This window comes from Petaurus breviceps, unplaced genomic scaffold (genome assembly GCF_028583685.1).
Source record: "Petaurus breviceps papuanus isolate PSGF00001 unplaced genomic scaffold, PetGlider_PUasm1.0 90825, whole genome shotgun sequence".
Lineage (NCBI taxonomy): Eukaryota > Metazoa > Chordata > Mammalia > Diprotodontia > Petauridae > Petaurus > Petaurus breviceps.
This window is the reverse complement of record NW_027187353.1, coordinates 15,794,376-15,806,556: the sequence shown is the minus strand read 5'-3', so window position 1 is coordinate 15,806,556 and position 12,181 is coordinate 15,794,376. Positions and strand designations below refer to the sequence as shown.

At 39.5% G+C, this 12,181-nt stretch overlaps 1 protein-coding gene and 1 pseudogene across 1 annotated transcript in view; one reads left to right on the top strand and one right to left on the bottom strand.

Annotated features, from left to right (window-relative positions):
* The window catches only part of LOC138148535 (cytochrome P450 2C23-like), a 54,982-nt pseudogene that overhangs the window by 18,927 nt on the left and 23,874 nt on the right, over nt 1–12,181 (top strand).
* The window catches only part of LOC138148602 (cytochrome P450 2C23-like), a 13,252-nt gene continuing 13,062 nt past the window's right edge, over nt 11,992–12,181 (bottom strand). The window contains exon 9 of the mRNA XM_069071379.1: nt 11,992–12,173. Coding sequence (XP_068927480.1) covers nt 11,992–12,173 — 182 coding nt within the window. The remainder of the gene's footprint in view (nt 12,174–12,181) is intronic.

The window sequence follows — 12,181 nt, the reverse complement described above, 5'->3', positions numbered from 1 at the left end:
GTTGATCTAGCTGTCTGAGGCCCCAAAAGGGCTGTAATGGGGGTGTTACAGGGCTCTAAATTGGCATCTAGATTGGGGTGGTGATGTGGCTGCCTTTCCCCTTCCTACAGAAGTAGCCCCATCTCTGACATATTAGTGAGGTTCCCTAGCCTCGCGGGCCTCTGGGATCTGTATCCAGTGGTTGTTTCTTACTTCTGCTCTGTCATCTGTGCTTTGAACTTTTGCTGCTGTTTTTGGTGTTGTTGTTAGCATTGTAACAAACTGAAGGGACAGAGGGAGGAGAAAGAGGAGTGGGGAGAGAACTCGGCATCACCCTGTGAATGCCCTTTGGGCCTGTTCTTCATGTCCTTGGCTAGCCTCCCCTGGAAGCCTCACCTGCACCCTCATGAACTTACATGAAGAACAAAAGTGCCAAAGTGCATTCCTGGCCTGAATTTCTGTTTTAACTCTTAACTCTCAATCTCAGGGTCTTCTGCTCAGCATGGCTGGGTCCTAATTATTTCAAATTATTACTCCCTGTGAAGAATTCGCAGGCTTTTGAATTTGTGCTGCATATTTGTAATGGTGAGGGAATTTGAAGATCTTCCCTGTCCCTTAATAGGCCTAGGGAATTTGTTAGCCTCTGCTGAAACCCTTGCCCACAAAGGTGGTCATTAACTTGTATGAAGAACATAAGTGCCAAAGTGCATTCCTGGCCTGAATTTCTGTTTTATCTCTTAACTCTTGTTTGGGGTGAGGAGACCCTGACCCAAATTGACTACTCAGAGACCTCTCAAAGTGAAGGTACTTTTATTAGAATCTCACAAGAAGCGGGTGGTCCAGTCTCTGGTACAGCACCAAGAGAGAGGAGGCCGAGGTACAGAAGCAGAAACTGGGTTAAATAAGCAAACCCCAGGCTACATGCCCACTCTCATACTTTTCATGTTCTTGATATTGATTTTTCTTTCCTAAATTCCTGGGGTCCCAGCCTAACTTCTGACTGCTAGTTTTGCCTGACCCTCCTTATTTTGTAGGGCTAGGTTTAAATTCGTCATAAGGTTCACCAATCTCCCTGCCCAATGCAACCTTGGCTCCCCCAAGCTTACATTAGGGGATGTGCAGGGACAAGCCTGGTGTATTAAATCTAGGGGCTATGCCCTCCAGCAGTCACCTTATAAAAACCTCTGTGCTTTGGTGGTCAAGGTCTTTCCCAAACAGGAATTTTCACCAAATGTTTTCTTAGCCCCTAAAATTGCTTGGTTTGCCTGTACCTTAGGCTTAACTGCTTGTGTACAGGAATGCCTCCTTGCTGGTAACTCCCCCAAATTCTGCATTTTAGTTCATGTCCTTCCACAGATATACATTTATTCAGGAGAAGGGGCTCATGGACATTTTGGGCTACAAGCCTGCTATAAAAGAACAGTCCCCATTTTAGTCCCTATCTTAGTTGGTCTAGGCATAGCAGGTTCAGCAGCAGTGGGAACCACAGCCCTAGTACAAGGAAATAGTCATTTTGAAGCCCTCACCTCCCAAGTCGACACAAATATCTGAGACTTGGAGAGCCAAATCTCCTACTTGGAGACCACCCTAGATTCCCTGGCCGAAATAATTCTCCAAAACCGCTGAGGTTTAGACCTCCTGTTTCTCAGGCAAGGTGGCCTTTGTATGGCCCTTGGAGAAACCTGCTGTTTTTATGTCAACTACTCCAGGGTGCTTCAGGAATCTCTGGCCACTGTATGTCAACGTTTGGCTGACAGGGAGGCTCATCATCAACAATCTATGTCTTGGTACCAATCCCTTTTTAATTGGTTCCCCTGGCTCACATCACTTGTAACTTCCCTATAGGACCATTTGCTTTGTTGTTATTGGGGTTGCTATTGGCCCCATGCCTTATTAACTGCCTAACTACCTATGTGAGACAAAGGATTCAAGCTGTTAAGCTGTTTGCCCTCTGCACTGCCTATGTTCCCTACATTCCCCTGGACTCAGTTGAGTCCAAGGTACAACTATGAACCAGTAAAAGGAGGGAGTGAAGTGCCCACCAGAAATTATACACCAAGGTTCCCTTAAACCTGCTAGAGGGGACCCCTATTAGGTTCCTTGGAAACCACCTAATAGGCCCCAATAGTAAAGAAATGTTTCACCTGTGTTGCTAGAAACATGCCACAGATTCCCACGGATTCAGACTGTTTTGCTTCAATAAGAATAATACTGAGAAGGCTTTGTTTCAATAAGAATAATAATGAGAAAGCTTTGCTTCCATAGAAACAATGCTAAAGGCACTGCACCCCCTTAGAACCATATTCTGTTGCTAGCAACCACATTTTCTATAAAATTATGTCTAACAGAAAGCTCAATACTGTCTTTCCCTCTGAGAAGCAGTCACCAGCTGTTTAATAAACACTCCTATCAAATTATAATTGATTTTGCTGTCTTACTTTTGGTTATCCATTACAAATTATAAATTATTGCTCTAATAGATTTGCATCTACTGCCCAAGCTCCCCTATCTTCTTATAACTGCTTATTTTGAGCTCACACTAAAATTTCTTTTCTCTCAACTAAAGATATGTCTGATTTAATACCAATAATTCATTCAGTCAATTGCATTAATACCCAATTCACTTTGAAATACACTGGGACCACATTCCACACATATACACAGATATAACTTTTCTACAGTAACTTTATAATCCCAATCTCAGTTCATGGGATAATGATTCAATATTGCATTTGTATCCTTATTCCCTTTTCTTCTCAAATATGATTGAGCTGTTAATTATAAAATCAAGTTACAAATCTTTCTGCCTTCCATATTTCTAATCAAACCTTTATTTATCCTTCCAAATCTCTCAAATCCATTATCCAGATTACTCAGCTTTCCTTTCACAATTTTTTTTAACTTGTCCCAGTAAAGCCAATTGTTAGAGATCCTTTTTAATCTTTTGTACATAGACTTTCCTGCTTCTCAGTAAGTCAAGTTTAGCATTTAGGAGCTTCATAATTAAAACAAGTTCACTTTCCAAGGCTGAATGACCTTGCCTAATAGAGATAATTTCTAGGGACTTTGGCAGTTTTACAACATCATACAGTAGCGGGACTGTTCTGAATGAGCAAAACTAATCAAAATAAAGTTTTCATCCAGTCTCTTCCCTTCCACATACAGTAATCAATTAACAATTTTAGATTTTAGCATTAAAATAATATCCCACAGATTTACCAAATCATTCTTATTATAAGCAATTCACTACGGGGCAGATTTCTCTACCTGCTGTCCCTCTCTCCCTGTTTCCTTTTCCAGGACTAATAAGATTGCTTCCCTATCCTGGATTATAAAATTTTCTTTGTCTCTGTCATCTTGTTCACAGTCTTTCCCATAAAACTTCTGAAACTACTTTATTATTGTGGAACCCATAAACACCACTCTCCAAATCCCAGGGTCTGTCTTTCCTAGCTTTTTGGCCAGGAGACTCACACTGCTTTCTTAATACCCTTTTGTTTACTTCCTTGCATATAAGACACTTCACAAATTTGTTTAGCAATATTTCGTATATATATATATATATATTTCTTTAAAGCTAGGACACACATTACTCATTCTCCCCAATGGACTCGATGTAAAAATTGACAGAATTTCCCTCATGATTTGTTAATTAACCATTTCTCTCCTATCAAGCAATAGCCAATGGTCTTGCTCAGTTTCAATCTTCCCAAACTTAATTAAATTTTTCTTTTCAGCTTCTATGAATACAAGTATTGCTTTTGTCTTAGGGACTTGGGGATTCAACACATACATCTTCATAGATTCTATGGTCAGGGCAGCCTCCTTAACTTTCTTGTCTGCTAATCTGTTCCCCATCATCTCATACCAAAGATCTTATAAAACATTTCTTCATAAGAATATTTCCCTTTTTCAGAAACAGTTTATCCTGATATCATTAACTACTATACAATTCCTAAATTCTCTGGTCATAAATTCTTTCCTAAATAATTAACAAAATTTACACAAAGAGGTTTCACAGGTCTTTTCTTCACATTATTACCAATAATTACCTTTCACAAGCATACTTTTGTAAATAATTGATTAATGCAATAACACCAAATAGCTTGGTTAACAATCTTACAAGTTTAAACAATCTTAACTGAAACTTCCTTTTAATACAATTGTTTACCAGTAACAATATCATGAATAATTACATTCTGGAATCTCACATAGATGGTGAATGTGGTGATCCAAAAACCTTCAGATTAACATAAATATATCCTTAGATGAAGCAAGCTTGAAAGCCACATCCCTATATTTTTCTTTCCCCCTTTTTCCCCAGGTTTCTCATTAATAAGAATTATTATAATAATTCTAATTAGAATAATAAGAATTCTACAAAATGCCTTTCCAATTCACTGTGCAGAGAATTATTCATTTCATCACTAGTAATGTGGAAACTATAACTTTAAATCACTGTATGTTTCCAGAATAGCCAAAAAGTTAAATGAACAATCATCTATCATAGTAAATATTAGCAGTATTGTTATTACCTGTTTGTATCCCAAATGTAACAACTTTAAATTATCAGATTTTATAACAAAAAAATCCAACTCACATGAAGTAAACATTATAAGATAGGGTTAACAGAATTGATAAAGTAACATAGCTGGTTTTACACAACTTTTTTTTCTCCATCTTTTAGTTTCAACAAAATTCAGATTGAAAACTGCTTTATCGAACACTATTTCTGGCTCACAGTGGTCACTCAATTTTTACAGTATAAGAGGATTTTACAATTTAGAGATATCATAATAACACAATGACATTATGACATTAATTGCATTTCCAAATCATCACACATAAAAATTATTGATAGAAAATTAGCCTTACCAAGTGCAGAGGTTTTTATCCTCTCCCCACATTTGCAAAACCTGGTTGTGGACCCAGGAGTTAGAGAGGGTCATCTGCATTCCTAGAGGTGTGGCCTTCAGGGTACCCAGGGGCCCAGGTCTGTTGACAGTAGGGCCCCTGGATGTAGCATTCAAGTGGGGTAGGGTAACTCAAATTCCCTACTATTCTTCAGAGCTCTCTTTCCTTAATCTGATCTGGTGGGAGAGGCTTTAACAAAATCTGTTCAAATGTTTTTTAGCTGTTCTAACTTTTACTCCCATAAATTTCACTTATGTGTCCACTCCTTAGAAACTTCTTGGAAAATTAGAGCTTTGAGTCTGCCAGTCAAGTGAGTGGGACCCTGGTGTCCCCTTCTGTAGTGGAGAGCTCAAAGCTTCACCTCTGAGATGTCTATTTTACAGATCTACGTTTTTTTTCCTAATTTCCCCTCAATGCCAAATGCTATTTATCTTTAGCATTGAATCAGGAGTGACACTCTTCAAAAATGACCAGAATGTATTCAGTTGCCTTTCAGTTGCATTCTGATACACAAAGCTTTCCTCTTTTAGGTGAGGCAGGAAATAGTTAAGTGTTTGTCTGCCTGTCTCTGATCTGAGGGGAGAAGATTACCTCCCTTTCTTATCACCTTCTCCTCACTCAACTTGGCCAGGGTGGAAGGAAGAGGAGGAGATTTTCAAAACTTTTTAAAAAATCTTAAAACTGCTGTTAACACTTTTCAATAGCAAATAACTTATACCTATCTTAACTTCCTACCTATGTATCCTTCTTTGCTACATGCTTAAACTTTCTGACCTGATACTTCTCCTACACTCTTTGACTTGCATTTACCATCATATAACCTAAACAAGACAATATTTGCCTCTCTTTCTCTCCCTCTCCAGCCTGCATTCAGCAGCAGGGGGAGGGAGGAGGAGGGAAAGAGATAACAGCATTCCAAAGAAATGTCCAGCAGTCCAGCTGCAGTTTATACCTTACAGGGTATTAAATTACTCATTCACACCCATTCACACAGCCACACAAAAACAGAACAGATAGAGAAACTGACAGGAAAGTTCCAAAAGCTCACAAAGGATTGTCAGAAATCGTCGGCACAAATCACATATGTGCTTGGCCTCCAGATAGATGCTAATGGAGACCAGGTAAGATTTGCTTTAAGATAACCTAGGTACAGATCCCCAGGTGTAGGGGGAAACTGGCCCATCCTTTCTTCCTGCCCTTGAACACACAGAGGCTGTTAATTATAGAAACAGAGACTTGATGCAGAAACACAAGTAATGAATATACAAGCCAGTTTCACTTGATCATTTTTTTTTATCCTTCCCTTTATATTTTGTCTGCTCATCCCAATTCTGTAACTTATTTCCCAAGGGACCATCAGCCGGAACTTCCTGACATTGCTCTGAATTTGGGGTGTTTGGACTGCGTTTTCTCCATAATTTAACAAGGACTGACCTTAGACTCCTCTGTATTCTGAATTATCTAGACAGGGGTCGCCCTCCTGCCAGCAGCACTGGATAGGTTCTCAAAGAGTCCTTTCCCCTGGGGCCGTTTGCAGTCCCTTTCACCACACAATTTCGCATAAGACGCTCTTCCTCTTGGGTCTCCCTCGACGCAGCCAATTGGCTGCTACACTCTTGAGTGCTTACCTTCTGGCTACACACAAGTGGGTTCTCCTGACTATGAGCTCAGTCTCAACCTCTGCACATGTAGCTGCGGATCCATTACTTTCGTCTTCTCCTTCACTGAGGTTCTCTGCTTCGGGCACTTTACTTGGCAGGGAGGAGAAACACCATCCTACTCTGGAGACCACAAGAACAAAATGTCCCATGGGTGCCTGCCTCCAAATAGGGGTGGTGGTCATTCCCCACCAAGTCACGTGATCCTGGGACACAAGCCCCCAAAACTGTGTGGGGTGCGGATACACTGACCCAAATTGAGTACTCAGAGACCTCTCAAAGTGTAGGTACTTTTATTAGAATCTCGCTAGAAGCGGGTGGTCCAGTCTCTGGTACAGCACCAAGAGAGAGGAGGCCGAGGTACAGAAGCAGAAACTGGGTTAAATAAGCAAGGGTTACCCTCCCCTCCCAAACATTAACCTAATTATTATTAATGAGGCTCTAATTTTGTTAGATAACATACATAATACATGAAGTCCACTACACAAGCACAGAAACAACCTCAGAACACTGAACCCCCTTCAGTCCAACCTAGATGTGTCCTTATCTGGGCCTGAGTGTCCCAAGGCTGCTGTATACTTTCTGATTGGTCAAATCCACCTGTTGCTGCCAACATTACTTCATTTTTGGTATTATCTAGGAGTTCTCTGGGAACTCAAACTTCTTCCCAAGGCTACTGTCTGATACTTTTTGTCAGCAGTCTTGTTTCAGCAATTCTTGCAGTTCTATAGAAACTTAACCCTTTGCTACCTCTCACACTACTATTCCTTTCTCCAAACTAAAAACACTTCTAATTTGGTCTCAATAGTTAATCCAATCAATTGTGTTAATACTCAATAGCTCTTACATTACCTTGAAATACACAATAACTTATATATATATATATATATGGAAGCAATATTGAACTTACAAAATTTAAGGAAGTAATAAGAACATATACAGGATGTTCAGAATGGGGAAACTTCACTGCAAGTCATCCCTCACACTTTTAATATACAGTGATCACTCAGGGTCTTGTGTTCAGCATGGCTAGGTCCTAATTATTTCAAATAGTGAATCCCCTGAAGCATTCATCGGCATTTGAATTTGTTCTGGATATTTCCACTGGATTGGAACCAATGACCATATTTTACATGATTACAACATAAAATAAGGAGAATCTGAAAGCATGTGATCACTTCAGGAGTTTGATTCTTTGCAGTAATCAATGTGTAGCTGCAATTCATATATACCTGTGTCTTCCATCTGAGCAATGAGTGAGCAATCAGTATCCCAGGGTCAGCTACACCCTAACTCACTGCACTCCCACCTTTTTGGTCAGAATATCCTACTATTCAAATGATTCCTTTCAGCGGGTGGGGGATGGGGGTGGCAAAGAGAAGCAGACTTCTATGGGAGGCTAGGGTTTTTTTAATGCTCTTTGTTGTTCCAGACTCTTTCTCCTCCTACCTGCATGGCTATTACTTCCCAGTCTACTTTGTTGGATATTTATTATGCCATGTGGACTGCTAGTGTCACCCAAGGCCTGATCTTCCTTACTCTTATTTTTTTGTCTATGCTCTCTCACTTGGAAATCTTATCACCTCCCATGGATTTTCTAGACTCTAGACTCTTTTCTGAAATCCACTCCTACATCACTAACTGCTTGTTGGACATTTTGGAACTGTAGAAGCTCAATATCTCTGAAAAAACTTATTTTCCCCCTAAATCCACCCACTTCTAAACTTTCTTATTTCTCTTAAGGGGACCATTATCTTTCTAGTTCATAATGGCAAAGTTCATAACTTTAGTGTCAATCTCAACTCTTCTCTCTCATTGCACTTATCTAACAAGTCACCAAAGCTTGTAATTCTTCCTCTCCAACATCTCTAGCTTCCCTTAAGACAACTCAAACCCTACCTTCTGCAGGAAGCCTTTCTTGGTGCTTCACCTTCCCCTATCCGCACCTCTACCCTAGTATCTTTTCCTTTGAGGCTGCCTTCCCTTTACTCTGTATTAACTCTATCATTTGTATGTAATCATATGTATGATTTAGGTATATGTGGTCTCCTCCATTCGAACAAAAAAACTTATTGAAGTCAGGACCCATTTTTTCTTTTTTTCTTGTATCCTCAGTATTTAACACAGTGCCTGGTACATATTGGCACTCCATAAATGTTTATTAACAAACTGATTATTATTAAGCACCAGTGATGTGAGAGGCATGGTGCTAGGCCCCAAAGAGACAGAGCCAAAAGCACAACTGTCCCTGCCTTAAAAAGGAGCTTGCACTCAGTAATTCCAAACTACCTACAGGGTCAAACCAAGTTTCTCAACCTGGAAATCAAAGCTTATCATAGTATGGCTCTAGGCTCCCATCTTCGCCTCAGCTCTTACTTACTGCCTCCAGACAATCTATGTGACAACCAAACTGGACAGCTCTCCAAGGCCAAAAGTTCCACTTTTATCCATCATTTGTTCATTTTTCCAGACTATTACTTGATTTTTGCCTCTTTATTAAAGTAGGGCTTTTCTTCAGTGGTGAAGGGCATGCTGTCCCAAGCTTTAGGGGTTTTGTAAAGCTGTTTTCAGAGATAATTCTAGGAACCTACAAGTTTTCCGTTCTTCCAAGGTGATGGCATTATCTAAGGAGAGGTCGTTACTGCGCTCTTGTCTGTGACTGGACACAAGCATTCTTTCCTGCTCTGGAACTATGAGGAGGGTTCCACTTCCACTGTGACTGCAAACTCTGCTATGCCATTACTCCTCACCATGGGACTGCCACCCAGGACTGGGACCTGGATCCAAGTATGGGCAATGCAACAGAGTCCTGCCTCAGTGCTAGCAAAAAGGCCTCTGTCATCTCCTTCTGACCAATTGTTTGACCCCTTTCTGTCTGTGGGCTGGAAGTTCTGGAAGCAGCACTGCCATTGCCAATTCATCACTCCCAAGGCCTCCTAGTTTGCTGGGGCCAGGGCTGTGCTGGGATGTTCTACTCTCACTCAGGTGAGAGCTTTCTTGCTGACCTTCTGAGTTGTCTTCAGCTTCAGTGGGCTGAGAGGTCTGGAAACCACCACTGTTCCCAGTGACTCAGTGTCCTGAGGCTTGTTCCAGGTTTGCTTGGGCCCAGTTTGCCATGATTTCCTTGCCAATATTTTGTTTAATTTTTATTTTTGCATCAATGTTAATTAGAAAAATTCATCTATAGTTTTCTTTCTTTGTTTTTACTGTTCCTGTTTTAGGTGTCAGCATCACATTTGTGTCATAAAAAAGAATTTGATAGGACTCCTTTTTGCCTATGTTTTCAAATACTTTATACAGTATTAGAATTAATTGTTCTTGGGGTGGCCAGGTAGCACAGCGAGTAAGAGCACCAGCCCCAGTGTCAGGATGACCTGGAGATCGAATCCTGGTCTCAGACACTTAGCACCACACCCAGAAATAACTGGCTGTGTAACCTTGAGCAAGTTACTTAACCCCAATTGCTTAAAAAAAAAGAATTAATTGTTCTCTAAATGGCAGAATTCACTTTCAAATTCCTCTGGTTCTAAGGATTTTTTCTTGGAGGACTCATTGATGGCTTGTTCAGTTTCTTTTTCTATGGCATGGGTTATTTAAATATTCTACTTCCTTTTCTATTAATGTGGCCAACTCATATTTTTATAAATATTCATTAATTTCACTTAGATTGTAAGATTTATTGGCATGTAACTAAACAAAATAGCTCCTGGTAATTGTTTTAATTTCTTTTTCATTCATTTTGAGTTCATTCTTTTTATTTTTTATACTGATAATTTGGTTTTCTTCTTTCTATTTTTTAATCAAATTAACCAATGGTTTGTCTATTTTTTTGGTTTTGTTTTCATAAAAACCAGCTCCTACTTTTATTTATTAATTCAATAGTTTTATTACTTTCAATTTTATTAATCTCTCCATTGAATTTCAGAATTTTCAATCTGGTGCTTATTTGGAGATTTTTAATGTGGTCTCTTTCTGGTTGTTTTTTTTTTGGTAGCATGCTCGATTCATTGATCTGTTCTTTTTCCATTTTGTTCTTCCCACACTATAGCTACTCCCTGTCTTTAAGATATACATAAAAACTACATTGGTGGTTTTCTTTCATTTTCTTTCTTTTCACTTTAAAGCCCTTTTAAAGAGATTTCAAAGACTCCAGGAATATACACCCTTACCAGTCCATGAGAGGTGAATGTTAACCCTAAGTCAGGACCTTGTCACTCTTCACGTTTCAACCATAAGTCCAGAAGTTCAAAATCTTTACTCATTTGTATAAAACCTTCTCTTTGCACCCTTCAATTATATGAGATAAAGCACCCCAATCAGTCTCTCATTTTTTTCCTGAGGGTATTCCTGTTTCCTTCCTTTTTCTTTCTTCTTTGGTGGTCATCAATACATAGTAAAAACACATTCAAGCCCTTCATTAAATAGCCTCTATGACCCATAAGGATATTAGGATTTTGAGGAAACTTGTAACATCTTTCCATTTTATCCTGTAAATTGTGGTTCAACCTTTCTTTTAGAAGGGGACCAGTGACATCTTGGGGCGATGTATTGGCTTCTTCATGCATTGTATTTAAGTGAAGGTGTCAGCATTACTCTCTCTTCCAGTGTCATCAAAGTCCTGGGGCAAGACAAAAATCAGGAAGACTAGTGATGGCTCAGGATACATTAGATGGCCTTAGCATCTTTGATGTCTGTCTAAGGTCTAGTTGCCTTCATGGGCAATGGAACAAATTGTTCTCATCCTTCCAAATAAGAGATAGAGTGGAGACCTAAAGCATGGATGGGTGGACTATCCCCACTGATTAAGGTATCATAGATGGAGACTCATTAGGGAATTCTGAGCCCTTGTAGTCTAACCCATTCATTGTAGAGATAAAGAATCTGATGTGAGAACAAACAATGAAGTGACTTGCCCAAGGGCACATAATTATTATCATTAGAGGCAGGATTGATCTCAGATCTTCTATCCCCAAAGTCAGGAATCCTTCCATGTTGTACATGTACACTCAGTACAAGCACACATTTGCATATCAGGAGTTATTAGCAACACAGCCCTGATTATTGTACTCCAAAATCACAAATAAGAACTATACAATACAAAACAAGAACATCTGTGAGGAAATCTTAAAAGTAAAAACTAATATGGTTTTGGGGGGGATATTTTTACAGATCTTCCTTCACCCCTAAATCTAGATTTGAGGATGTGGATGGAGATATTGGTGAGAGAGTTACACATGAATATCTGTAATGCAGCCACAATTGTGCGATGACATAAAAGATACTCTGCAAGGCTCTGAAATTCAAGACTCGTTTTAATCAAGAGATGGAATTTTTTCTTTTACGCTAGGGAATTTCAGAAGAAAAAAAAAAAACCAGGACAGTGTTGAGTCCAGAAGATGAAACCAGCTGTTTAATTCACAAATGAATTTTGTTTTCTTTTTTAATGGGGAACAAAGCGTAGCTGGTATTTTGGTGCAACATTGGTGAACCCAATTTGATTGGTCTTGAGGCTAATTTCATTTGGATCTCCAACTGGTTTGAGGGTAAAGTTCTGTAGAATGGTTGTAAGGAACAAAAATAGCTCCATTCTTGCCAGGCCCTCTCCAACACAAGCCCGTTTTCCTAGAAAG